The following is a 27,093-nucleotide window of genomic DNA, read 5'->3' on the forward strand; positions in this document are numbered from 1 at the left end:
ATAGATTTTTTCAGATATCTAGATCTATATAATGTTAAGTTTAATTATAATTTAAAATTAAACAAATTTACCTTATAAAATCAAATAAAATCTAATTGTAATTCAACAATCAAAAATTCAAACAACACTATTAGTCCATAAATAAAAGTACCACACATAAATCAAACATTCAAAATAATACAAATCCAAGTTTAACACCACCACAAGTCCACATTGGTTTCATTTTTTTCATTTAACTTATATATCTTTTAATTTAACAAATAATTAAATTAAAAAATAATATAGATCCAGATATCTGATTTTTTGGATGCACTTGTATCTAGATCCCGATCCGGATATATGAATCTTAATTTTTAACATCCGATATGTATTTGTTAATGTAAGGATGTTGGAGAAAAAGATCAGTTTTTTTAAATTTTTATAAAACTTTGTATGACTAATCTCATGCAATATATAGGAATACGTAATCTAAAAATCGTACCTTGAAAATTCGATTTGGCTTTTTCCTCTGAAATGATTTAAGCTCACAGATCACGATCCGTCACCACCACGTCTGTTAGATCACGATCCGTCACCACCACACTTGTTAGATCACGAATTGTCACCAATGATCTTCCAGGTTACGACTCAGGTTTGATCTGCACTTGACGTGTGGGCGCCTTTATCACTACTAAAGCAACTAGCACAAGAAAATTTTCTCTCAACAATTAAGAGAAAAATTTTTTCTCTGATCTGTATAAAGTGGCTGCCGTATTTTTCTTTAGAGAAAATAAATCTTTATATATCTCCCTTTAGTAAAAGTCCTAGGCTCCAAATAATAAAAATCAAAAGTCACGTTACTTGTTTTTTTCTATAGGGGACCTACTTTGTAAAATAACATAAAGCCCCTTACACACAAACTAATTAAATAGAGCCTCCAACTAAATGATATATTTAGGCTTTTGACCCAAATAGCTAGTTATCTTACTTATTAATCCAGTAGTGAGTGGTGCTGTCAATTAAATGAGCTAACCCGGGGATCATTTGGGAATATACAATAGTGGTTACAACAATTAACCCTGTAATTAAACAAGTCTAATCATTTAGTTACAACTCTACTCCACTATAAGATTGAAACTGACCTCCATAATTGTATGTTCGAATAATAATTCGTCCCAAGTCACATTGATTTCTTTATTGCATAATCCTTTGTACCACACCGTTAATTAATAAATTTATACATGATTAAGACAAATCATTCAATAAATTCATTACAGTCTATACCTAAATAAAGTACCCAACTTTATTTATCAAATGCGAACTAATTTTATTTAATCATAAAATAACTTGTATTTATATCTTCTGTGAATCCACATGGTGATCATATAAATACATTTAAAATGATTAAATGGATTTTAATCAAAATATTAATGCAATTAAGATATTTGAATAAAATACCTCATTTATTTTATTAATCAGAAAAATTATTTATTACAATTAAATAAACACATATGCTTTTAAAGAACATATTTTCCCAACAATCTTCTACTAGCTCTCAAAGCATATTTGGCATCTCACACATGCCCATGGATTCTAAGTGCAAGTTAAAAGGTTTTCCAGGTATGGCCTTAGTAAAAGGATCTGCCAAGTTTTGCTGTGACGCAATCTGAGTAAACTTCACATCACCTCTTTGCACTATATCCCTTATAAGATGATACTTGCTCTCAATATGTTTTTGTTTCTTGTGGTTCCTTAGTTCCTTAGATTGAGCTACCGCACCACTATTATCGTAAAATAATTTAAGGGGTGCAGTTATAACAGGTACCACCTCAAGATCTTGTAGGAACTTGTGGAGCCATACAATTTCTTTTGCAGCTTCGGATGCAGCCACATATTCAGCTTCAGTTGTGGAGTCTGCGATATAAGATTGTTTCACACTCCTCTAACTAATAGCTCCACTTCCCAAAGTAAACATATAGCCAAAAGTTGATTTTCTAGAATCCTTATCTAACATAAAGTCAAAATCAATATAACCCACTGGAATGTGTTCATCACCAGAATACATAAGTATATAACTTTTAGTTCTTTTCAGATACTTCATTATATGTTTGACCGCAGTCCAGTGTTCAGGTCCAAGATTATATTGATATCTACTAATCATCCCTACCGCAAAATAAATGTCTAGCCCAGTGCAAAGCATGGCATACATGAGACTTCTCACAGCTTCGGCATAGGGAACTCGTCTCATTTTCTCTATCTCTTTAGATGTTTTAGGTAATTGATCCTTAGATAATGTAATTCCATGTCTGAATGGTAATAAACCAGTCTTGAAATTTTCCATACTAAATCTAGCCAATATCTTATCGATATAGACCGCTTGAGACAAGACTAAAGTTTTATTCTTCTGGTCTCGTAGTAACTTGATACTAAGAATATAACTTGCCTCTCTCAAGTCTTTCATATCAAATTGTTTTGCTAACCAACTCTTTATTGTAGTCAATACTCCTATATCGTTTCCAATTAGGAGAATATCGTCAACATAAAGAATTAGGAAGGCTACATATTTTTCTTGAATTTTCTTGTACACACCTGGTTCATCAATGTTCTGAATGAATCCAAACGATTTAATCGCTTGATCAAATCTAATGTTCCATGACTGGGATACTTGCTTCAATCCATAAATGGATCTCTGCAACTTACACACCATGTGTTCTTGGCCTTTTTGTATAAATCCATTTGGTTGCTGCATGTAGATGTTTTCTTCAAGATGCCTATTAAGAAAGACAGTCTTGACATCTATTTGCCAAATTTTATAATCTAGTACTACAACAATGGAGAGCATAATCCTGATGGATTTAAGCATAGCAACCAAAAAAAATGTTTCCTCATAATCGATTCCCTCTTTCTGAGTAAATCCTTTGGCTACTAATCTTACTTTAAATGTTTCCACCTTTCCATCTACTCTTCTTTTTCTCTTGTAGATCCACTTGCACCCTACAAGTTTTACCCCATTTGGTGCATCTATAAGTTCCCAGACTTTATTAGAATACATAGATTCCATTTCTTGATTCATGACCTTTTTCCAAAATTCAACATCTCTATCTATTAGAGCTTCGTTGTAGCTAGTGAGATCTTGTACATGTTCATCTGAGATAACCGTATAGGTTTATCCCAATAAGATGTATCTTGCAGGTAACCTAGTTACCCTCCTACTACAACGAGGTTCTAAAAGTGATGGTTGTTCAGGGATAATCATGTGTTGATAAGCTAGTTGTTGTTACTCTTCCTGTTCTGTAACAGGCGTTGAAAGCTGAGCATCAACCTAATCACCTGACAGTTCTTGAAGTATTACCTTTCTCTTAGGTTTAAAGTTATTTATATAGTTTTCCTCGAGGGAAGTGAAATATGTGCTCACGATCACTTTCCTATCTTGAGAACTATAAAATAAACCTCTCTTTTTTCCTTTGGGATACCCCACAATCATACAAACCTCAGAATGTGAATCCATTTTGTCTGTCTTTGGTTTTAGCACATGTACTGATGATCCCCAAATACGGACATGTCGTAAACTTGATTTGCGACCTGACCATAATTCTATTGGAGTTTTAGGCACTGACTTAAATGGAACTAAGTTGAAAAGGTAAACTGTAGTTTCTAGTGCTAGTCCCCAAAAAGAGATTGATAATGACGAATAATTAAGCATAGATCTCACCATATCTAAAAGAGTTCTATTTCTCCTTTCAACTACCCCATTTTGTTTTGGTGTTCCCGGGGTAGTCAACTGAGATATAATCTCATTTTCAACCAGATACTCTTTGAAATCTCCTAAGAGAAATTGACCTCGATCAGATCGAAGTTTCTTTATGTTCTTATCTAATTGCTTTTCTATTTCAGCCCTATACTCTTTGAATTTCTCAAGAACTTCAGACTTGTGATGCATCAGATAAACATAATCGTATCTCGAGTAATTATCAGTGAAAGTGATGAAATACTCATAACCTCCTCGAGCTTGTATATTGATTGGTCCACATACATCTGTATGTACCAATTCAAGTGGTATTGTTGCACGTACTCCTTTGGCCGAGAATGGCCTTTTGGTCATTTTCCCTTCTAAATAAGATTCACAGAGTGGCAATAATTCATTTTCTAATGGACCCAAAAAGCCCATCTTTGATCGTTCTTTGTATCCTATTTTGGTTTATATGACCCAAGCGTAAATGCCAGAGGTAACATTAGTCGGAAAAAATATTTCTTTTCTTAGATAAATGTATATGCTCATCATTATTGATCACTGTGTCATGCATAGAATAGATCATTGGACTTAAATGATATAAATCATCTTCCAATGTACCAGAACAAATAAGTCTCTTATTATAAAAAATAGAAACAGAGGATTCAAAATTTACAGTGTACTCTTTTTTGACAAACAAGCTACTGAAATTAAATTAGTCTCAATGTCTAGAACATAAAGACAATTATTCAAAACTAAAGTCTCATTATTAAAAGATAATAAAACAAATCCAGTCTTCACTGCTGACACGCACTGTCATGTCCCTAACTGCAGCTTGATGCTTCCTTCACTTATTTTCCTAGTTTCCTTAAACCAATAAAGTGAATTACAAATATGATTAGTTGCTCCTGAATCCAACACCCAAGTGTAAATAGGATTCTGAACTAAACAGGCCTCAATTACAAAATGATTTTCCATACTTGATTTTACAATCTTAGGACAATCTTTTTTCCAATGACCTTTCCGTCTACAGTTGAAGCATTTGCCTTTCGGCTTGCCATCTTGCTTGATAGACGGTCTCTTTTTCCTAACTTTCTTTTTACCTTTGCCTTTCGACTTAGGTCTAGAAGAAGAAGCTTTTTCAGCAATATTTATGCTTCCCAGAGATTTCTCATCATGATAGGTCTCTTCAGCAGAATGAAGTTCGTTCATTAATTCAGTTAAGGTCATGTTTCTTTTGTTCATGTTATAATTGACCTTAAACTCTTTGAATGTTTCTGACAGAGACTCTAGCACTATATCTATCTGTGAGTTATCGTTGATTTGTGCTCCCTAAATCTCAGCCTCATTCAAATAGTCCATTATTTTGAGGACATGATCACGAACTCTTGTGCCCTTCCCCATTTTACTGTTCATAATTCCTTTCAACACCGCTTGTCTCGTGAAGCGAGTACTTTGCCCAAACATCTGTTAGAGACCATCCATTATTTCAGTGGCAGTCTCCAAGTTTTGATGTTTGGTCTGCAGAATATTAGAAATCGAGACTAAAATGTAGCATTTTTCCATTTCATTAGCCTTTTGCCATTTCTCATAAAGTCTTCTCTGATTTCTATGAGCATGGCTGGGTTAAGACATATTTATAATTTTCCACTGGAACTGGAGGGCATGGCTGGGTTAAGACATATTTATAATTTTCAGCAGTCAGGACAATGAATAGGTTTCTTTTCCAATCTATATAGTTCTCTCCAATGAGTTTGTTTTGACTTAGAATAATAGTAAGTGGGCTCAGGGAAGACATTTTCTAAAAAATAAAATATCCATGCATAAATAATTTGAAATAATATTCACAATAAATGACAAAAATGCATAAAACCATAAATGCATTTTAATTTATTGTAATGATAATCTAGTTCCGCTTTGACAAGCTATCCGTTGGGGAAGTCATGTCTATACTTATTAGACCCAATTACATATTGATTATTTACTTTCATGTAGAGACATGATAAATAGTTATCGTTATCTTTTTTGGGCCTAAATTTGTTAACAGAGCTTCGTTGGGAAGGTTAATAACAAATTTTAGTTTAGTGTATAACTATTGTTTCCATCTACGTATTTTTCATATCAATAGTCACCATTGGGGTGAATAATCAATTGAAAAATATTTCAATTTTATCTTTGAAGAAGTTCATCAAATAAAATATTTAATATATATACCCTCCGAATGGAGTATCACCGTATTATGAAGTCGAGGTATATATATAATTTTATTATTAAACTAACAATGTAGCCCGTGTGAAAATTATCTTGAATTTTTCCTCTCCCACCCAATATTTTAAAATTAGTTTTTCCTTTTAAAACATACATATTGTTAATTGCATGCTTCCTATAATATTATCTAGATGATATCTAATATTATTAAACATACGCAAATTTCAAACAATATAATGAAATTCATTATTAATGAATGACATGTATCATTATGCATAGAGTGACACTACTTATTCTATATGATATGTTATCATGGCATGTTATCATCCAAAACATAACATATAGAAAAACAATTAAATAATCTTAATTCATGACTTTCCTAAAATGAAAAATATATTAACCCTAAGCCTAATTTTCATTGGGCTTCTTATCAATGTCCATCTTCCATAAGCTTATCTTTATTAATGGACTAGGGGAAATTGAGCTTTTATATTTTTTATTGGTCTAATTTTAATTTTGAAAGGAAATAAATAAATAATTAAAAAAATTTATTAAAATAAAACTTTTGGACCAAAAATAAATTTAATGTGTTCAATTTTATCTATGTATTTCAATCCATTAAGCTCAATTGAAATTGGGTCTAAAACTATGATTCATTAAGTCCAAAATTGTTTTTGGATTTAAACTTAAAAAATTAGAAACTTTTCTGCCCGAAGGAAAAATTATGAAACTATAGGGATCTCCATGATAAAAACCATGAAACCCTAAAATCATATTTTTCTTTCTTTCTTCTTCCCCAGCCGCCATCTCCACAAACGTCCAGCCGTTGTTCACTGCCGCCTCGCCGGAAAACATACCAAACCCACGCGCGCAAGCAGAAGCCCTTTGCTTGCACTGTGGGCAGCGTTGCAGCACGTGTTGTTGGCAGCATGTACTGCTGGCCGCGCGCTGCTGCTCTGGTTCGTTACCGCAGTTTCCAGCAAGTTTCCCCAATTTTCCAGTGATTAATTTACAAATTTCCTAGGCCAATTTTGGCCTACAAAATTTCTATAACAGTAAACTAAATCAAGAGGGAAACATAATGATAATAAACCATCCCTCTTATTACAGATCCAAAGAAAAAATACAGTAGAGAATCTAACCATGAATTAAGACAAACCATAACATACTTTATTCATATATTAAACAAATAATATATATCTGAATAAATTGTGCCACTCTAATACATAAATTTCAAGATTAATTTCATACGAAATTCTTATATATTAATATGAGATGGCTCTGGTATTAATTATTGGAGAAAAAGATCAGTTTTTTTTTAAATTTTTATAATATTTTTTATGACTGATCTCATACAATATATAGGAATACGTAATCTAAAAATTGTACCTTGAAAATCCGATTTGACTTTTTCCTCTGAAATAATTTAGGCTCTCAGATCACGATCCGTCACCACCACGCCTGTTAGATCACAAATTGTCATCAATGATCTTCCAGGTTATGACTCAGATTTGATCTATACTTGACGTGTGTGTGCCTTTATCACTACCAAAACAACTAGCACGAGAAAATTTTTCTCTCAATAATTGAGAGAATTTTTTTTTTCTCTGATCTGTATAAAGTGGCTGCCGTATTTTCCTTTAGAGAAAATAAGCATTTATATATCTCCTTTTAGTGAAAACCATAGACTCCAAATAATAAAAATCAAAAGTCACCTTACTTGCTTTTTCTATAGAGGACCCACATTGTAAAATAATATAAGGCTCTTTATACACAAGCTAATTAAATGGAGCCTCCCACTAAGTGATATATTTAGGCTTTTGACCCAAATAGCTAGTTATCTTGCTTATTAATCCAGTAGTGGTGCAGTCAATTAAATGAGCTAACCCAGGGATCATTTGGGAACATACAATAGTGGTTACAATAATTAAGCCTGTAATTAAACAAGCCTAATCATTTAATTCCAACTCTACTCCACTATAAGATTGGAACTGACCTCCATAATTGTATGTTCGAATAATAATTCGTCTCACGCCACATTGATTTCTTTACTGCATAATCATTTGTATCACATCGTTAATTAAATTGATATCTCAACTGTCCAATCAATTTAATTACATCTTGTTCCTTGATACTTACTGGTTTTCTCTAATGATCATTTTTAACATCTGGCCAGAGAATTCTATGATCAAGTGCCGAAAACTTATTAAGAGATGTGTTGTACAAATTCTATATTGTTAATCTATAACTTCAATACTCATAATTGCTCCTACCAAGATACCGGGTAATCTTGACCACAAATGTGTGTTATGCCAATTAGTAACTCAAATGAAATAACAATTACAATCATGAAATCATAACTAACTCAAGATTAAGATTAAAGTAAAATTAATGCTTATGAGATTTAATAAGTCTGACAGTCATTTGAAGGCTAATTAAATCTCATATGTGATCCTGTTCAATGTAGTCGTACTACATCAATAAATTCATACGTGATTAAGACAAACCATTCAATGAATTCATTACAGTCTATACCTAAATAAAGTGCCCGACTTTATTTATTAACTGCGAACTAAATTTATTTAATCATAAGATAACTTGTATTTATATCTTCTGTGAATCCACATAGTGATCACATAAATACATATAATATGATTAAATGGATTTTAATCAAAATATTAATGCAATTAAGATATTTGAATAAAATACCTCATTTATTTTATTAATCAGAAAAATTATTTATTACAATTAAATAATTACATATGCTTTTAAAGAGAATATTTTCCCAACAAAGGATTCAAATTTTTCTATATCTGAATCTTTACGAATCTAGTTGGATCCAAATATTTTTACTATCCCTATACACAACCATAATTCAAGTTACGTCTATATGGGCCAACGAACTCTTTAGCACAATTTATGCACTCATAAATTTTATGAGTTCGAGTCTTAACAATGATTGTTGGAATTTTATCTTCTTTCTTATTAAATTAAGTAAGGGTAAAATTCTTTTCTGGTAATACAGTAGAGTAGATAATTTTCTAGTATTATATGAGAGTAGAAATTTAGGTAGGTTATATTAAATTTATCAAAGGATGATTCAATAGACTTTTGACTAAAAATATCTATAATTGCAACTCAATTTTTCTTCCAATTAAATTTAGTGGGGCAGATTTCTTTCTTGTTAATATGTTAGAACATATATTTTTCTGATATTATATCAGATTAAAAATTTAAGCTCTTTTATACTAGAGTTATCAATGGTAGTTTTAATAGATTTTTTTAAACTGTAAATATTAATAAAATTCTATTATTATATTACTGTATAAAAAATAAAAATAACAAAGTCACTTCCTCATCAACTTCGAAGTGAAGTTAAGTCTTTTGACCCAAACAGAACCAAAGAAACCATTTTTTCAATTAAAATCTTAAAATATTATTGAAGACTATCTGTGAGATGGTGTATTCTATAAATAATTAAATATAGTTGAATTGTAATTTCTAATTATTATTTTAATTAGAGATAGCCAATTTCAGAAAGTCAACACTTTATAAATGTGATTTAAAATCAAAATAAACCATTATCAAGCCTTAATCATAAAACTATACAATACAGTTAAAATGGTGAGGTGGTATAATTAAAGAGTAAAATCCAAAAAAAAAAAAATTGTCTGATCATTATTTGAACTAAAATGATCTACGCAATTACTTTCAAAAAAAAAAAAATGATCTGCATAATTATTTAACAGAGTTTAGAAGTGGGGATGGGACAATAAGAGAATAGGATCCTCCCTGCCCTCCATTATTTGTTTCTTTCCAGCTGCCCTCCATTATTTGTTTTGTGGCTGGAATTAGACTCGGGCAAGTTAACAAAACTGACCAATGAAATTATTGCATTGCTCACGGAAAATGAAAATAAGAGAATAGAATCCTCCCTCTAATGAGTTTTTATATAAATACGATTAAATTAATTAATTAATTATAAATTAATACTTGAGTTATTATACATCATATTAAGAGGAAATTTTATTTTAAAAATAAGATAAAACTGTTAAAAAATTCACTTATTAGAAGCTTCTAGAGTGGCAAACAGTTACTCTCAAATATACCCGAATAATAATTGGGGTCCTTATATTTAAAAACTTAATTTCTCTTTTAATTAAAAATAATTAAATAAAATAATTTTTTCTTATAAAATATAAATAAAATAGATATCATTTGAATATTAAAAAAATAATCTTTTTTTAATAAAATATAAGTACCAATAAACGTCCTTAAATGCTAGTGAGGCTTAATTATCTATTATGACATCACTGTTAAAACAATTTAAAAAGAACAAGCTTCATCTATAGTACGATATACTGTTCAGTCTCACGCTCAATTATTTTCATTTTCATCCGATCAAAATCTTTCATCAATTGGACTGTACTGAGTGCGTGCATGATGGCTTCTTCTTCTTCCTCTTCTAATCCTCGAAGCAACAAGCATGATGTTTTTCTTAGTTTCAGAGGAGAAGACACCCGTAACAGCTTTACTAGCCATCTTTATTCAGCCTTGTGTCAGAAAGGTATTGAAACTTTCATTGATGACCAACTCAACCGGGGAGATGAAATTTCACAGTCTCTTCTTGATACAATTGAAGCTTCAAGCATTTCAATTATCATTTTCTCAGAAAAGTATGCTTCTTCGGGATGGTGTCTCGATGAACTTTCAAAGATCCTCGATTGCAGGAAAGTGTATGCACAGATTGCGATACCAGTTTTCTATCGGGTCGATCCATCACATGTGAGAAAGCAAATTGGGAGTTTTGGGGTTTCATTTTCGGAGCTTGAAGAAAAATTTCCAGAGAAGATGCAAAGATGGAGGAGTGCTTTGACGGAAGCAGCCAATCTCTCTGGCTTTGATTCTCTTGTCATCAGGTAACAGTAACAGTCAATTTGTTTCCAATTTTGTAATTATTTTATTATGGTACTCATCGATATAAAAAAATTATGGTATTAAATATTAAATCATTTCGTGAAGATGATTAGGTTACATCATATCTTGCATAATTTTTATAATCGTTTTATTTACTCAAGTTCTAATACTGTTATATGACTAATTTAAAAGCAAAATATATATATATATCTGCATCAAATTAACAATTGGAACTAATAAAAAACACTCTGTTTTTGTCTCTTTTTGAACTTAATGCTATATTTTTTATTTGCTAGGAATGAATCTGAACTTATAAAGAAAGTTGTTAATGACATTTTGGAGAAACTACCCAAAGTGGTCCCATGCGATAGCAAAACGAGCTGGTCGGAGTAGAATCGAGAGTTGAGGAAATTGAATCTCTGTTGGGTGCTGCACCTCTATTAGGGATTTGGGGCATTGGTGGTATAGGCAAGACAACAATTGCTAGGGTGATTTTCAACAGAATCTCTAGAAATTTTGAAGGTTCTTGCTTCCTTGAAAATGTTAGAGAAGAATCACAAAAGCCGGGAGGATTAGCTTCCTTGCAACAAAAACTTCTTTCAGAAGTATTGAAGGATGTAAATGTGATTCCACATATTGACCTCAACTTTAGAAGGCTTAGCCGCAGGAAGGTTCTGATTGTTTTAGATGATGTGACTTGTTTCAACCAAATAGAATCCTTAGTTGGAAGTCTTGATCGGTTACTGCCTGAGAGTCGAATCTTAATTACCACAAGAAATAAACAAGTGCTTAGAAATTGCCATGTCAACCAAATATATGAGATGAAGGGTTTTGGAGATGATCATGCACTTGAGCTTTTTAACAGACATGCCTTCAGACAAAACCTTGTGGATGTAGATTATAAGGAACTGTCAGACAAGGTTATAAACTACGCTCAAGGTGTTCCTTTAGCTCTTAAAATTTTGGGTTGCTATCTATTTGAAAGGAAAAGGGAAGTATGGGAAAATGCAATAAAAAAATTGAAAAATTTTCTCCATCAAAATATCCTAGATGTGCTAAAAATAAGTTATGATGGCTTGGACAATGATGAGAAAAACATTTTCCTAGATGTTGCCTGTTTCTTTAAAGGTGAGGATGTATATCTAGCAAAGAAATTCCTTGAGGCAAGTGGCTTCTACCCAGAAATAGGAATAAGTATTCTTGTTGATAAGTCTCTCATTGCTATTAATCCATACAACAAGATAACAATGCATGATTTGCTGCAAGAATTGGGTAGGGAAATTGTTCGGCAAGAATCAACAAATCCTGGAAACCGTACTCGATTGTGGCATCATGAGGATATCTATGAAGTTCTTGCATATAATAGGGTAAGCATTTTTTTTTTTGGGATTGTTATTTTTTAATATTCTTGCATTAGTTACAAACTTGAAAGGCATATAATTATATACATAAGGAAAAAGCTCTTTTCACTCCTCCAAAATTTGATGTAATAACTCATTTCATTCTTTTTTTTTAAAAAAAAACAATATCGCCAAACACCCTTCGGATTAATTTACTATTAGTTTATTGCCATTTGAATATAATTCATTGAGGGTAAAATAAGATTGTCAATTAAATTGATGCTTCCAAATTTATTTTGACATTTTCTTTCTCTCCTTAAAATTTATTTATTTATTTTGACCTTTGCCACCACTCTTTTTTTACCATTATTTTTCCCCCATGTCGGTTCACAAGATAATTAAAGAGTGTATTTGTACAAATATGAATATTGTGTCTGTTTTTGGTACTTATCTAGGGTTAACAAAGCTTGAGAAGTTACTACCTCACGGTGCTAAAACAAAGAGTGAGGACACCAAAATAAATTAAAAATATGTATACATATTATACGTATTGACATGTAAATTATGTATACAAACGATAATGTACAATTTGACATGGTATCTATAATATATTGTTATATCCCAATCTAATCACAATCGTTAGTTGGTTTATTTGTTTTTAATACAATGAGAAAAAAACACCCTTTTCACCCTTAAGAGTTCGATGTAATATCTCATTTCATCTCAGTTTTTTAAACAATAGTACAAAACACCCTTCCATTAATTTATCGTTCGTGTACTACTATTTATAATTCATTGAAGGTAACATAGGATTTTCAATTAAAGAGAAAGATTTAAAAAAATAAAAGTTGATGCCTAAGTGAAAAGGAATTTTATCCTATCTCGAAAAATATGAAAATTTTGTATCTCTTTAACTAAAAATTCTATTTTGCCCTTAATGAATTATAAACAATAGTAAAGTAACGATAATTTAATGGAAGGGTGTTTTGGGCTTTTGCTTAAAAGAACAGAGATAAAATGAGCTATTACTTCAAACTCTAAGGGTGAGAAGGGTATTTTCTCATTGTATTAAAAAAAAAAAAAACTAAGGATTGTGATTAGATTGTGATGTAGCAATATATTATAGATACCAAGTCAAATTGTATATTATCGTTCATATACATAATTTATATGTCAATATGTATACATACTTTTTAAAGATAGTATTACTTGTACTGATATGTTTCTTATTAAGTTTGCTATTATAAGTTTTACTGAAAAGCAATAGCTATATAATTTGATATAACTTTATGGTTTTTTTTATAGGTTACAATTGAACACATAACTTAAACTTTTCACATTATTCATCAACTTTGTTCTTCTCTAAACACTGAATTTCCTCACCTTTCAATAGCCTTTCATTATTATTATTATTATTATTGCATCATTATATAATCTCTTCACTTTTTAGATCCTTTAGTTGCACTTAAAACTTTTCAGAAATTAAAGTTTTTAGAAATTAAAGTTAAATGATATTGTCATATTTGCATGGCACCCTGTAATAAGAACCTGTGGGAGCTACTCTTGATTCAGCGACCAATCCTTCGGACTCACTAACCAATCAAACTAGCTTGATGAGCAGGGTCTATTTAAATTAATTAGCCTCTTAGTCTTTTTTTTTTTTTCTTTTTTGAGTTTACCCCATAGTTCAATACAAATCTTAGTATTATTTCTAACCGAAAGTGAAAATAGATCCACTTAACAGAAATCATACATAGATTATTGTTAATGATTGTGGCAGTACATATTATAAATGCCACTTCAACTTGTATGTAAAAGTTTGTATCCTACATATCTTTCTTTGTGCATTTATAATAACAAGTTGGACAGCCTAACAATACCCATCAACTGAATTATATAATATTTGGTTTTAACTTTGTGGAATTTTTTTTTAAATATTAGGGAACTGAAGCAATTGAAGGCATGTGCTTGGATATGTCTAAAGTAAAAGAGATCCATCTAAATTCCGACACTTTCACTAAGATGCGTAAATTGAGATTTTTGAAATTCTATAGCTCGATTCATAAGGGAGAGAACAAATGTAAGGTGTCTAATTTTCAAAGCCCTGTATTTGCTGAAATAAGGTATCTTCATTGGCATGGATATCCGTTGAAATCTTTGCCTTCAAATATTGACCCAGAGAAACTTGTTTTACTTGAAATGCCTCGTAGCAATATTGAAGAACTTTGGAGTGGTAACCAGGTATGTATATATAGATATTAAATGTGCAATGTTTTAGTAACAATGTTTAATTATATATCACAAATGCTAATAATTAATGATTTTTCTTGGCCTCTTTTTTGCCTGAGCAGCATTATGGTAAGTTAAAGCGGAAAATCATCGCCGCCTGCTATACTATTACCAAATCTCCAAACCCCTCGTTGATTCCACATCTGAACAAGCTAGTTAGTCTCAAACTAAGCGGTTGCAAAAGCTTGAAAAGCCTTCCAGCTGAAATGTTTCATTTGGAATTTCTTAAAGAACTTGATCTTTTGGGCTGCTCAAAACTGAAGAGGCTTCCAGAGATGTCATCGGCTGTTAATATAGAAGAGGTAATTTTAAATGGAACTGCAATTGAAGAACTGCCTTCATCCATTGATTGCATCTCTGGGCTTTCTATCTTGGACGTTCAAAATTGTAAAAAGCTTAAGAGTCTCCCAAGCAACCTATGTAAGTTGACATGTCTTAGAGCTCTTATCCTCAATGGTTGCTCAAAACTTCAGCGATTGCCCGACGAACTTGGAAATTTAGAAGCTTTGGGTTACTTGCATGCTGAAGGAACTGGCATAAGAGAAGTACCATCATCCATTGTCCGTTTGAATAACGTTCGAAAATTAGATTTCAAGGGAACCAAGGGTTTATCATTGCCTATGACATTATCCTTAAGTGGCGCCTTACGAGGTCTATGGTGTTTGGACCTAACTGATTGCGGCATCACAGAGTTACCTGAAAATCTTGGCATGTTATCCTCACTTATAAACTTGTATCTAGATAAAAACAATTTTGAGAGAATACCAGAAAGCATTATACAACTTTCTACGTTGTTATATTTCCGCTTGAGTCATTGTGAGAGGCTTCAATCCTTACCAGAGCTTCCTTGCTCTCTGCTTGAGTTGGATGCACATCATTGCACGGCACTGGAATCATTATCAGGTTTATTCTTAAGGGATGAACCTTATCGTCCGTGTATTGACCTGAGCGATAATTATAAAATGGATCAGAATGTGACCAGAGGAATTCTCCAAGATGCTCTACAAAAGTTTAAGCATATGGCAACTGAACGTCGGAAACGGGTAGAGGAAAAGGTGTGTCTTTGGCTTTCTCTAGTCTCTTCTTCTTTTAATTTATTTATAAAATGTTAACTTTACGAGTAGAGGAAAGGTGTGTCTTTGGCTTTCTCTAGTCTCTTCTTCTTTTAATTGATTTATAAAATGTTAACTTTACCAACAAGCGCGTATATCAACTAGAATGAGGTTGTTTTAGCTTAACCAAGGTCCTCGGTTCGAGACTTGAAAATGCAGCTGCGTTAAATACTTGTTAGAAGAGCTTTGCCGCCCTAGTGGTCCTACCCAACTTGAATATGGATTAGTCGTGACCCAATGTGGTCTTCGAATACCAAATGGTTTAATACACCCAAAAAAAAATTAACTTTTTTAAAATTAATTAAAATTATGATTTTTGTGGTACAGATACCTTTTTCAGGATCTAAGGGTCATGTCTTATTACCTGGAAATGAAATTCCAGAGTGGTTTAGCTTTAAAAGCGAGGGATCTTCTATGACCTTGGAGATGACACCAGATTTCTTCAATAAAAACAGAGTACTCGGCTTTGCTTTTAGCGCTATTGTAGGATTTGGGGACCATCAAGATGTCAGAGAAGAGAGGTTTAGATTATTCTGTGAAATCAAAGTCAAACCCAAAGATTGTGATTCACATGTCATACAGAGACCTCTGGCAGTAATTAGATATGTAGAGTCAGATCACTTACTTTTGGGGGACGATTTCTTCGATGATAAGGAATTTTTTACTTTTTGGGAGAACAACTGGGTTCCTGTGGCTATCCAGTTCTATTTTAAAGAAGAATTTGGTTATGAAATTTTGGAGTATTGCCTTGTGAAAAAATGTGGGATCCATTTACTGTACGCCCCAGATTCTTCGGATTCAACAGAAGAAGAGGAACCATGCCCCTAAAGGATGGCATATGGCATGTGCTAGAAGACGTCCATCGCAGCACCTGGTACATTTCTGTAAATTACTCTTCCTCTATATGTAATTATTGTTTTCCTATAGCTTGGTTTCTTTGTTTTTCTATAGCTTGGTTTATTATATATTTATGTGATCAGTTTGTATGTCTCTCTACACTCTAGTAATGGTTTGTTTATGTCATATGTGCAGCTACCATTTGACCAAGACAAACTTTCTTGTTTATGAGGATATTGATCATAATTTTTGTAGCTGAAGTTAAAGTAAGAGTTAGAAAAGTTTCTTTTGATTCTTGATCAAAAGAAAAACATACGAGTTTGACAGAACCATCGTCATCTTTCATTGTACGTTTTCTATGTATTAATTGAAGGATCCCTCTAAGTTACATGCATGTACCTTACAACCCTCTCACATGAATAGTTAGTAGACCCACATCATTCACTATTCATGTGAGAGGAGTGTAAGATACATGTATGTAACTTAGCATTAGCCTTAATTGAATTGTTCTGACATGATTATCGTTGTTTGGACACTGTTACACATCGATTGAATGACTTGAACGATTTTATAATGTTTATAGATTGTTACAATAAGCAAAGAAATAATAGGAATTTAAAAAAAATACAATATGAAAAATCAACTGCCAATCTTCATAACCTAATTTAGGTGCTACAATACTTGTTATAAATGTTTCGATAGCATCTTATATAAAATGTTATAAGGAACTAAAGCACTTGCATCATTAAATCTAATCATAATTCAACAATTAATAATTCAACACTTAGCATATATAACATACAGCAACAATATAAACTAATAAATAAAAGTACCACAACATAAATCCAACATCAAGAATAGCATAAATTCAAGTTTAACACCACCACAAGTCCACATAGGTTGTTTCATTTTTTTCATTTAACTTATATATTTTTTAATTTAATAAATAATTGAATAAAAAAATAATACGGATCCGGATATTTGATTTTTTGGATGCACTTGTATCTAGATCTCGATCTGGATTTGTACGGATCTTAATTTTTAACATCCAATTTGTATTTTTTAATGTGGGGATTCCAATTTTCCTTTATCTCAATATTTACGAATTTGGTCAGATCTAGATATTTTTATTATCCCCATACACAGCCATAATTCAAGTTACGTCTATATGGGCCAATGGGCTCTTTGGCACAATTTATGCACTCATAAGTTTTTATGAGTTCGAGTCTCTGTAATGATTACTGAAATTTTATCTTCTTTCCTATTAAATTAAGGGAAAAAATATTTTTTGTTAATACAGCAGAGTAGCTAATTTTCTAATATTATATGAGAATAGAAATTTAGGTCAGGCTATACTAAATTTATCAAGGATAATTTGATAGACTTTTGACTGAAAGTATCAATAATTGCGACTCAATTTTCCTTCCAATAAAATTAAGTGGGGCATATTTCTTTGTTGCTAATACAGTAGAATAGATATTTCTCTAGCATTATATAAGAGTAAAAATTTAAGCTCTCTTATACTAAAGTTATCAATTGTAGTTTTAATAGATTTTTTTAATTGTAAATATTAATAAAATTCTATTATTATATTATTGTATAAAAAATAAAAACAACAAAGTCGCTTTTGCATCAACTTCGAAGAGAAGTTAAGACTTTTGAGTTTTGACCTGAACAGAACCAAAGAGACCATTTTTTTTAATTAAAAACTGAAAATATTATTGAAGACTACCTATGAGATGGTGTATTCTATAAATAATTAAATATAGTTTAATTGTAATTTTTAATTTTTTAATGGGTTAATTTTAGCATACCCACTTCGTGAAGTGCCAATCTTCAAATCGCCCCCCTTATTATTGAAAAAATTAAGTTACCCCCTAAAACTCGTTATCTTTAACCATTGACCGCCGTTGACTCATAAAAGTATGACAACACCCGTACCTTAACATAATATTCTTGTAACGGTATTGTGAGAATAAAAAAAAATGTTTATGTGTGACTAGTTATTGGAAAATGAAAAAAAAGTAGTTGATGTATGACTAATCATTGAAAAATAAATTAAAAAATAAAGGGTTAGAAATGAGTTAATGGGTCTAAATAAATTGATAATTTTCCTAAATTAGACATGTTAGTTAAATAAGTTACAAGACATGCCATCATATATAAATTACGATAATGCCATTTTCGTCTTTTTCTTTCATTTCTCTTCATCTTTTCTTACATTTTTTTTCTCATCCTTACTCCTTTGTCTTTTCCTTTCATTTGTTTTTTCCTCATCCTTACTTCTTCTTCATCTTTTTCTTCATTTTTTTTCTTTTCTTCCATGTACATGACTCCAGTAAATTTTTTTCTTTCCTTTCATTTTTTTCATCCTTACTCCTTCTTTTTTTTGTTTTATTTTTTTCTCATCCTTACTTTTTCTTCGTCTTTTTATTCATTTTTTTTCTTTCATGTATATGACTCCATTAGCATTTCTTTTTTCTTTCCTTTCATTTTTCTCATCCTTACTCCTTTCATTTGTTTGGTGAAACTCCAGTAGCATATTTCTTTTGTTATTTGATTTTCCTTTTTTATATCTATATTTTCTTTAAGTACCTTTACAAAGTGAAAAAAGAATAATAATGATAATAATAAAGAGACAGACTTCTAAACTACACAAATATTACAATAATAATGATATTTGGGATTACTTAATTTTATATTATAAATATTCTTTAATCTTGAACTAACCATATTAATAATAAAAGAATGAATTTATTTTATTATTGTTTATTATGTTCAGTTTGATGAATAAACAAAAGATTTGAAGAGTTCTAGGTTGTGTGCAATGACAGTGATTTTGGTGAGAAGGGTTTTGAAGTTTTAGATTAAGTTTGTGGTTGCATTTTTCTTTTGTTCTTTGATTTTTTTTTATCCATATATTTTTTTAAATACCTTTGCAAAAGGAAAAAGAATAATAATGATTATAATAATAAATATAAAAATGTAAAATGTTATTCTTTTTCATTTATAACTTTAATTAATTTCTTTATTTATTTTTAAAATAAATTTTTTAAATACAAAAAATTAAAATTTAATCAGTTCGAACAAAATTTGACATATAAGTGCAAAATGAAAATATTTTAAAATATTCAGGACGCATATCATAAATATTTAAAATATTTATGTGTGTTTTGAAAAACTTAGAAAGATTTGAGCTCATAAAAATTAACCCATATAAAGATTTGACTTTTTTCCATTTTTTTATTGTTAGAGGAATGCACAAATACCGTTTTACCCTTTTAGCCGTTAAAAATAACATATAAATAATGATTTTTGAGGGGTAGGTTAATGTTTTCAATAGTAAGGGGGGCGATTTGAAGATTGTCATTTCGCGAGGGGGTATGGTGAAGTTTATCCTTTTTTAATTAAAGATAGCAAATTTCACAAAGTGAGCACTTTATAAATCTAATTTAAAATCAAAATAAACCACTATCAAGCCTTAATCATAAAACTATACAATTCAGTTAAAATGGTAAGGTGGTATAATTAAAGAGTAAAATCCAAAAAAAGAAAAAAGAAAGAATTTGTCTGATCATTATTTGAACTAAAATGATCTACGCAATTACTTTCGAAAAAAAAAAATGATCTGCATAATTATTTAACAAAGATTAGAAGTGGGGTGGTCTTTTACTTTTGCCCCTTAGGAGGGGACAGTCATTTATCTTTCTTTCCAGCCGTCCTCCATTATTTGTTTTGTGGCTGGAATTAGACTCGGGCAAGTTAACAAAACTGACCAATCAAATTATTGCATTGCGCACGGAAAATGAAAATAAGAGGATAGGATCCTCCGCTGAAAGCATCTAAGTAGTAAGATTTAATTTTTCTAAGTCATAATGTACAAATAAGATTTAATTATTTATTAATTAATACTTGAGTTATTATACATCATATTAGAAAAAAAATTCTATTTAAAAAATAAGATAAAATTATTACAAATTTATTTATTAGAAGCTTCTAGAGTGATGAACATTTACTTTCAAATATGACGGAATAATAATTCGAGTCCTTATATTATAATATAAAAACTTAATTTCTCTTTTAATTGAAAAATAATTAAATAAAATATTTTTTTTAAATATAAGAAAAATAGATATCATTTGAATATTAAAAAATAATCTTTTTTTAATAAAATATAAGTACGAATAAACATCCTTGAACGCTAGTGAGGCTTAATTATCTATTATGACATCACGGTTTAAAAAAAATTAAAAAGAACTAGCTTCATCTATAATTCGATATACTGTTCAGTCTCGCGTTCAATTATTTTCATTTTCATCCAATCAAAATCTTTCATCAATTAGACTGTACTGAGTCTGTGCATGATGGCTTCTTCTTCCTCCTCTTCTAATCCTCGAAACAACAAGCATGATGTTTTTCTTAGTTTCAGTGGAGAAGACACCCGCGACAACTTTACTAGCCATCTTTATTCAGCCTTGTGTCAGAAAGGTATTGAAACTTTCATTGATGACCAACTCAACCGGGGAGATGAAATTTCACAGTCTCTTCTTGATACAATTGAAGCATCAAGCATTTCAATTATCATTTTCTCAGAAAAGTATGCTTCTTCGGGATGGTGTCTCGATGAACTTTCAAAGGTCCTCGATTGCAGGAAAGTATATGCACAGATTGTGATACCAGTTTTCTATCGGGTCGATCCATCACATGTGAGAAAGCAAATTGGGAGTTTTGGAGTTTCATTTTCGAAGCTTAAAGAAAAATTTCCAGAGAAGATGCAAAGATGGAGGAGTGCTTTGACGGAAGCAGCCAATCTCTCTGGCTTTGATTCTTTTGTCATCAGGTAACAGTAACAGTCAATTTGCTACCAATTTTATAATTATTTCATTAGGGTACTCATCAATATAAAAATTATAGTATCAAATATTAAATCATTTCGTGAAGACGATTAGATTGCATAATATCTTACACAATTTTTATAATTGTTTTATTTACTCAAGTTCTAATACGGTTATATGACTTGTTTCAAAGCAAAAAAATCTGCATCAAATTAACAATTGGAACTAATAAAAAAACTCTGTTTTTGTCTCTTTTTGTCTCTTTTTGAACTTAATGCTATATTTTTTATTTGCTAGGAATGAATCTGAACTTATAAAGAAAGTTGTTAATGACATTTTGGAGAAACTGCCCAAAGTGGTCCCATGTGATAGCAAAAACGAGCTGGTCGGAGTAGAATCAAGAGTTGAGGAAATTCAGTCTCTGTTGGGTGCTGCACCTCTATTAGGGATTTGGGGCATTGGTGGTATAGGCAAGACAACAATTGCTAGGGTGATTTTCAATAGAATCTCTAGAAATTTTAAAGGTTCTTGCTTCCTTGAAAATATTAGAGAAGAGTCACAAAAAGCGGGAGGATTAGCTTTCTTGCAACAAAAACTTCTTTCAGAAGTATTGAAGGATGTAAATGTGATTCCACATATTGACCTCAACTTTAGAAGGCTTAGCTGCAGGAAGGTTCTGATTGTTTTAGATGATGTGACTTGTTTAAACCAAATCGAATCCTTAGTTGGAAGTCTTGATCGGTTACTGCCTGAGAGTCGAATCTTAATTACCACAAGAAATAAACAAGTGCTTAGAAATTGTCATATCAACCAAATATATGAGATGAAGGGTTTAGGAGATGATCATGCACTTGAACTTTTTATTAGACATGCCTTCAGACAAAACCTTGTGGATGTAGATTATAAGGAACTGTCAGACAAGGTTATAAACTACGCTCAAGGTGTTCCTTTAGCTCTTAAAATTTTGGGTTGCTATCTATTTGAAAGGAAAAAGGAAGTTTGGGAAAATGCAATAAAAAAATTGAAAAATTTTCTCCATCAAAATATCCTAGATGTGCTAAAAATAAGTTACGATGACTTGGACAATGACGAGAAAAACATTTTCCTAGATGTTGCTTGTTTCTTTAAAGGTGAGGATATATATCTAGTAAAGAAATTCTTTGAGGCAAGTGGCTTCTACCCAGAAATAGGAATAAGTATTCTTGTTGATAAGGCTCTCATTGCTATCAATTCATACAACAAGATAACAATGCATGATTTGCTGCAAGAATTAGGTAGGGAAATTGTCCGGCAAGAATCAACAAATCCTGGAAACCGTACTCGATTGTGGCATCATGAGGATATCTATGAGGTTCTTGCATATAATAGGGTAAGCAATTTTTATTTTTTTGGGGATTGTTATTTTTTAATATTCTTGCATTAGTTACAAACTTGAAAGGCATATAATTAATATACATAAGGAAATAGCTCTTTTCACTCCTCCAAGATTTGATGTAATAACTCATTTCATTCCTTTTTTTTAATACAATATCGCAAAACACCCTTCGATTAATTTACTATTAGTTTCTTGCCGTTTGAATATAATTCATTGAGGAAAAAATAAGATTGTCAATTAAATTGATGCTTCCAAAATTTATTTTGACTTTCTCTTTTTCTCCTTAAAGTTTATTTATTTATTTTGACCCTTGCCACCACTCTTCTTTTACCATTATTTTTCCCCCACGTCGGCTCATAGGATAATTAAAGAGTGTACTTGTATAAATATGAATATTGTGTCTATTTTTGGTACTTAAATCTAGGGTTAACAAAGCTTGAGAAAGTACTACCTCATGGTGCTAAAACAAAGAGTGAGGGCACCAAAATAGAATTAAAAGGTATGTATACATATTATACATATTGACATGTAAATTATGTATACGAACGATAATGTAACAATTTGACATGGTATCTATAACATATTGCTATATCACCATCTAATCACAATCGTTAGTTTATTTTTTTTTAATACAATGAGAAAAATACATTTTTTTCACCCTTAGAGTTTAATATAATAGTTAATTGCATCCCAGTTTTTTAAACAATAGCCCAAAACACCCTTCCATTAATTTATCGTTAGTTTACTACTATTTATAATTCATTGAGGGAAAAATAAGATTTTCAATTAAAGAGATAAAAAAAATTTCATCTTTTTCAGGATAGGATAAAATTCCTTTTCACTTATGCGTCAACTTTTATTTTTTTAAATCTTTCTCTTTAATTGAAAATCTTATTTTGCCCTCAATGAATTATAAACAATAGTAAACTACGGTAAATTAATTGAAGGGTGTTTTACACTATTATTTTAAAAAAACTAGGATAAAATGAACTATTACATCAAACTCTGAGGGTGAAAAGGGTATTTTCTCATTGTATTAAAAAAAAAACTAACTAATGATTGTGATGTAGCAATATCTTATAGATACCATGTCAAATTCGTTCGTATGCATAATTTATGTGTCAATATGTATAAGATGTATGCATGCTTTTTAAAGATAGTATTACTTGTCCAGATCTGTTTCTTTGTAAGCTTGCTATTATAAGTTTTACTAAAAGCAATAACTATATAATTTGATATAACTTTAAGGTTTTTTTATTGGTTACAATTGAACACATAACTTGAAAATTTTCACATTATTCATCACCTTTGTTTTTCTCTAAACACTTAATTTCCTCACCTTTCTTTCATTATTAATATTATTATTATTATTATTGAATCATTATATAATCTCTTCACTTTTGAGATCCTTTAGTTACACTTAAACTTTTCAGAAATTAAAGTTTTTAGAAATTAAAGTTAAATGATATTGTCATAATTGCATGGCACCCTGTAATAAGAACCTCTGGGAGCTACTCTTGATTCAGTGACCAATCCTTCGGACCCACTAACCAATCAAACTAGCTTGATGAGGAGGGTCTATTTAAATTAAGTAGCCTCTTTCTTAGTCTTTTTTTTTTTTTTTTGAATTTGCCCCATAGTTCAATACAAATCATAGTATTATTTCTAACCGAAAGTGAAAATCGATCCACTTAACAGAAATCATACATAGATTATTGTTAATAATGATTGTGGCAGTACATATCATAAATGCCACTTCAACTTGTATGTAAAAGTTTGTATCCCATATATCTTTCTTTGTGCATTCATAATTACAAGTTGGACAGCCTAACAATACCCATCAACTGAATTATATAATATTTGGTTTTAACTTTGTGGATTTTTTTTTTTAAAATATTAGGGAACCGAAGCAATTGAAGGCATGTGCTTGGATATGTCTAAAGTAAAAGAGATCTATCTAAATTCCGACACTTTCACTAAGATGCGTAAATTGAGATTTTTGAAATTCTATATCTCGACTCATAAAGGAGAGAATAAATGTAAGGTGTCTAATTTTCGAAGCCCTATATTTGCTGAAATAAGGTATTTTCATTGGCATGGATATCCGTTGAAATCTTTGCCTTCAAATATTGATCCGGAGAAACTTGTTTTACTTGAAATGCCTCATAGCAATATTGAACAACTTTGGAGTGGTAACCAGGTATGTGTATCTTAATATGTATATATAGATATTAAATGTGCAATGTTTTAGTAACAATGTTTAATTATATATCACAAATGCTAATAATTAATGATTTTTCTTGGCCTCTTTTTTGCCTGAGCAGCATTATGGTAAGTTAAAGCGGAAAATCATCGCCGCCTGCAATACTATTACCAAATCTCCAAACCCCTCGTTGATTCCACATCTGAACAAGCTAGTTAGTCTCAAACTAAGCGGTTGCAAAAGCTTGAAAAGCCTTCCAGCTGAAATGTTTCATTTCGAATTTCTTAAAGAACTTGATCTTTTGGGCTGCTCAAAACTGAAGAGGCTTCCAGAGATGTCATCGGCTGTTAATATAGAAGAGGTAATTTTAAATGGAACTGCAATTGAAGAACTGCCTTCATCCATCGATTGCATCTCTGGGCTTTCTATCTTGGACGTTCAAAATTGTAAAAAGCTTAAGAGTCTCCCAAGCAACCTATGTAAGTTGACATGTCTTAGAGCTCTTATCCTCAATGGTTGCTCAAAACTTCAGCGATTGCCCGACGAACTTGGAAATTTAGAAGCTTTGGGTTACTTGCATGCTGAAGGAACTGGCATAAGAGAAGTACCATCATCCATTGTCCGTTTGAATAACGTTCGAAAATTAGATTTCAAGGGAACCAAGGGTTTATCATTGCCTATGACATTATCTTTAGGTGGCGCCTTACGAGGTCTATGGTGTTTAGACCTAGCTGATTGTGGCATCACAGAGTTACCTGAAAATCTTGGCATGTTAACCTCACTTATATACTTGTATCTAGATAAAAACAATTTTGGGAGAATACCAGAAAGCATTATACAACTTTCTACGTTGTTATATATCCGCTTGAGTCATTGTGAGAGGCTTCAATCCTTACCAGAGCTTCCTTGCTGTCTGATTGAGCTGGATGCACATCATTGCACGGCACTGGAATCATTATCGGGTTTATTCTCAAGTAATGAACCTTATCATCCGTGTATTGACCTGAGCGATAATTATAAAATGGATCAGAATGTGACCAGAGGAATTCTCCAAGATGCTCTGCAAAAGTTTAAGCATATGGCAACTGAACGTTGGAAACGAGTACGGAAAAAGGTGTGTCTTTAGCTCTCTTTAGCCTCGTCTCCTTTTAATTTATTTATAAAATGTTAATTTTTTAAAAATTAATTAAAATTATGATTTTTGTGGTACAGATACCTTTTTCAGGATCTAAGGGTTATATCTTATTACCTGGAAGTGAAATTCCAGAGTGGTTTAGCTTTAAAAGCGAGGGATCTTCTATGACCTTGGAGATGACACCAGATTTCTTCAATAAAAACAGAGTACTCGGCTTTGCTTTTAGCGCTATTGTAGGATTTGGAGACCACCAAGATGTCAGAAAAGCGAGGTTTAAATTATTCTGGGAAATCAAAGTCAAACCCAAAGATTGTGATTCGCATGTCATACAGAGATCTCTGGCAATAATTAGATATGTGGAGTCAGATCACTTACTTTTGGGGGATGATTTCTTTGATGATAAGGATTTTTTTACTTTTTGGGAGAACAATTGGGTTCCCGAGGCTATCCAGTTCTATTTTAAAGAAGAACCTGGTTATGAAATTTTGGAGTATTGCCTGGTGAAAAAATGTGGGATCCATTTACTGTACGTCCCAGATTCTACGGATTCAACAGAAGGAGAGGGACCACACCCCTAAAGACTGGCATATGGCATATTCTAGAAGACGTCCATCGCAGCAGCTAGTACTTTTCTGCGAATTACTCTTCCTCTATATATATATAAAGGATCCCTCTAACATACATTTAATGTATGTTAGGGTTTGCCATATATAAATATTACTTTCCTATAGCTTGGTTTCTTTGTTTTTGTGTAGCTTGGTTTATTATATAATTATGTGATAAGTTTGTATGTCTCCCTACTTTCTAATAATGATTTGGTTATGTCATATGTGCAGCTACCATTTGACCAAGAAAAGTTTCTTGTTTGTGAGGATATTGATTATAATTTTTGTAGCTTTAGTTAGAGTTAGAAATGTTTCTTTTGATTCTTGATCAAAAGAAAAATATACAAATTTGAGAGAACCATCGTCATCTTTCATTGTACGTTTTCTATGTATTAATTGAATCGTTATTACATGATTATGGTTGTTTAGACACTGTTACACATCGATTGAATCACTTGAATGATTTTATAATGTTTAGATTGTTACAATTGGATAGCATTAGCTAAATAAGTAAAGAAATAATAGAAA

General features: G+C 31.3%; 2 protein-coding genes across 5 annotated transcripts; both read left to right on the forward strand.

Annotated features, from left to right (window-relative positions):
- The first annotated feature begins 10,234 nt into the window (after positions 1 to 10,234).
- On the forward strand, positions 10,235 to 26,831 carry LOC102625624 (disease resistance-like protein DSC1). 2 transcript variants are annotated; one of them, XM_052437243.1, is made up of 5 exons: positions 10,235 to 10,836; positions 21,545 to 22,616; positions 24,523 to 24,822; positions 24,947 to 25,939; positions 26,038 to 26,831. In XM_052437243.1, exons 1-5 carry the CDS (start codon positions 10,358 to 10,360, stop codon positions 26,536 to 26,538), a joined length of 3,345 nt encoding a protein of 1,114 aa, XP_052293203.1. In that variant the 5' UTR covers positions 10,235 to 10,357; the 3' UTR covers positions 26,539 to 26,831. The 2 variants fall into 2 exon arrangements, with proteins under 2 accessions (XP_052293203.1, XP_052293202.1); XM_052437242.1 differs by lacking the exon at positions 10,235 to 10,836 and adding an exon at positions 20,654 to 21,252.
- On the forward strand, positions 11,521 to 26,831 carry LOC102625266 (disease resistance-like protein DSC1). 3 transcript variants are annotated; one of them, XM_052437245.1, is made up of 5 exons: positions 11,521 to 12,201; positions 14,116 to 14,415; positions 14,526 to 15,518; positions 15,903 to 16,449; positions 26,797 to 26,831. In XM_052437245.1, exons 1-4 carry the CDS (start codon positions 11,656 to 11,658, stop codon positions 16,401 to 16,403), a joined length of 2,340 nt encoding a protein of 779 aa, XP_052293205.1. In that variant the 5' UTR covers positions 11,521 to 11,655; the 3' UTR covers positions 16,404 to 16,449; positions 26,797 to 26,831. The 3 variants fall into 3 exon arrangements, with proteins under 3 accessions (XP_052293205.1, XP_052293204.1, XP_052293206.1); XM_052437244.1 differs by lacking the exon at positions 26,797 to 26,831 and having other exon boundaries at positions 15,903 to 16,911; XM_052437246.1 differs by lacking the exon at positions 26,797 to 26,831 and having other exon boundaries at positions 15,595 to 16,042.
- Positions 26,832 to 27,093: the final 262 nt, after the last annotated feature.

This window comes from Citrus sinensis, chromosome 3 (genome assembly GCF_022201045.2).
Source record: "Citrus sinensis cultivar Valencia sweet orange chromosome 3, DVS_A1.0, whole genome shotgun sequence".
In the NCBI taxonomy this organism is placed as follows: Eukaryota; Viridiplantae; Streptophyta; class Magnoliopsida; order Sapindales; family Rutaceae; genus Citrus; species Citrus sinensis.

Excerpts from the sequence above, each read along its gene's own strand:
- LOC102625266 (XM_052437245.1), top strand. The coding sequence starts at position 11,656 with ATGAAGGGTTTTGGAGATGATCATGCACTTGAGCTTTTTAACAGACAT. Across the intron at positions 14,416-14,525 it reads AACTTTGGAGTGGTAACCAG|CATTATGGTAAGTTAAAGCG; the intron begins GTATGTATATAT and ends TTGCCTGAGCAG. Across the intron at positions 15,519-15,902 it reads GGAAACGGGTAGAGGAAAAG|ATACCTTTTTCAGGATCTAA; the intron begins GTGTGTCTTTGG and ends TTTGTGGTACAG.
- LOC102625624 (XM_052437243.1), top strand. The coding sequence starts at position 10,358 with ATGATGGCTTCTTCTTCTTCCTCTTCTAATCCTCGAAGCAACAAGCAT. Across the intron at positions 22,617-24,522 it reads AGGTTCTTGCATATAATAGG|GGAACCGAAGCAATTGAAGG; the intron begins GTAAGCAATTTT and ends TTAAAATATTAG. Across the intron at positions 25,940-26,037 it reads GGAAACGAGTACGGAAAAAG|ATACCTTTTTCAGGATCTAA; the intron begins GTGTGTCTTTAG and ends TTTGTGGTACAG.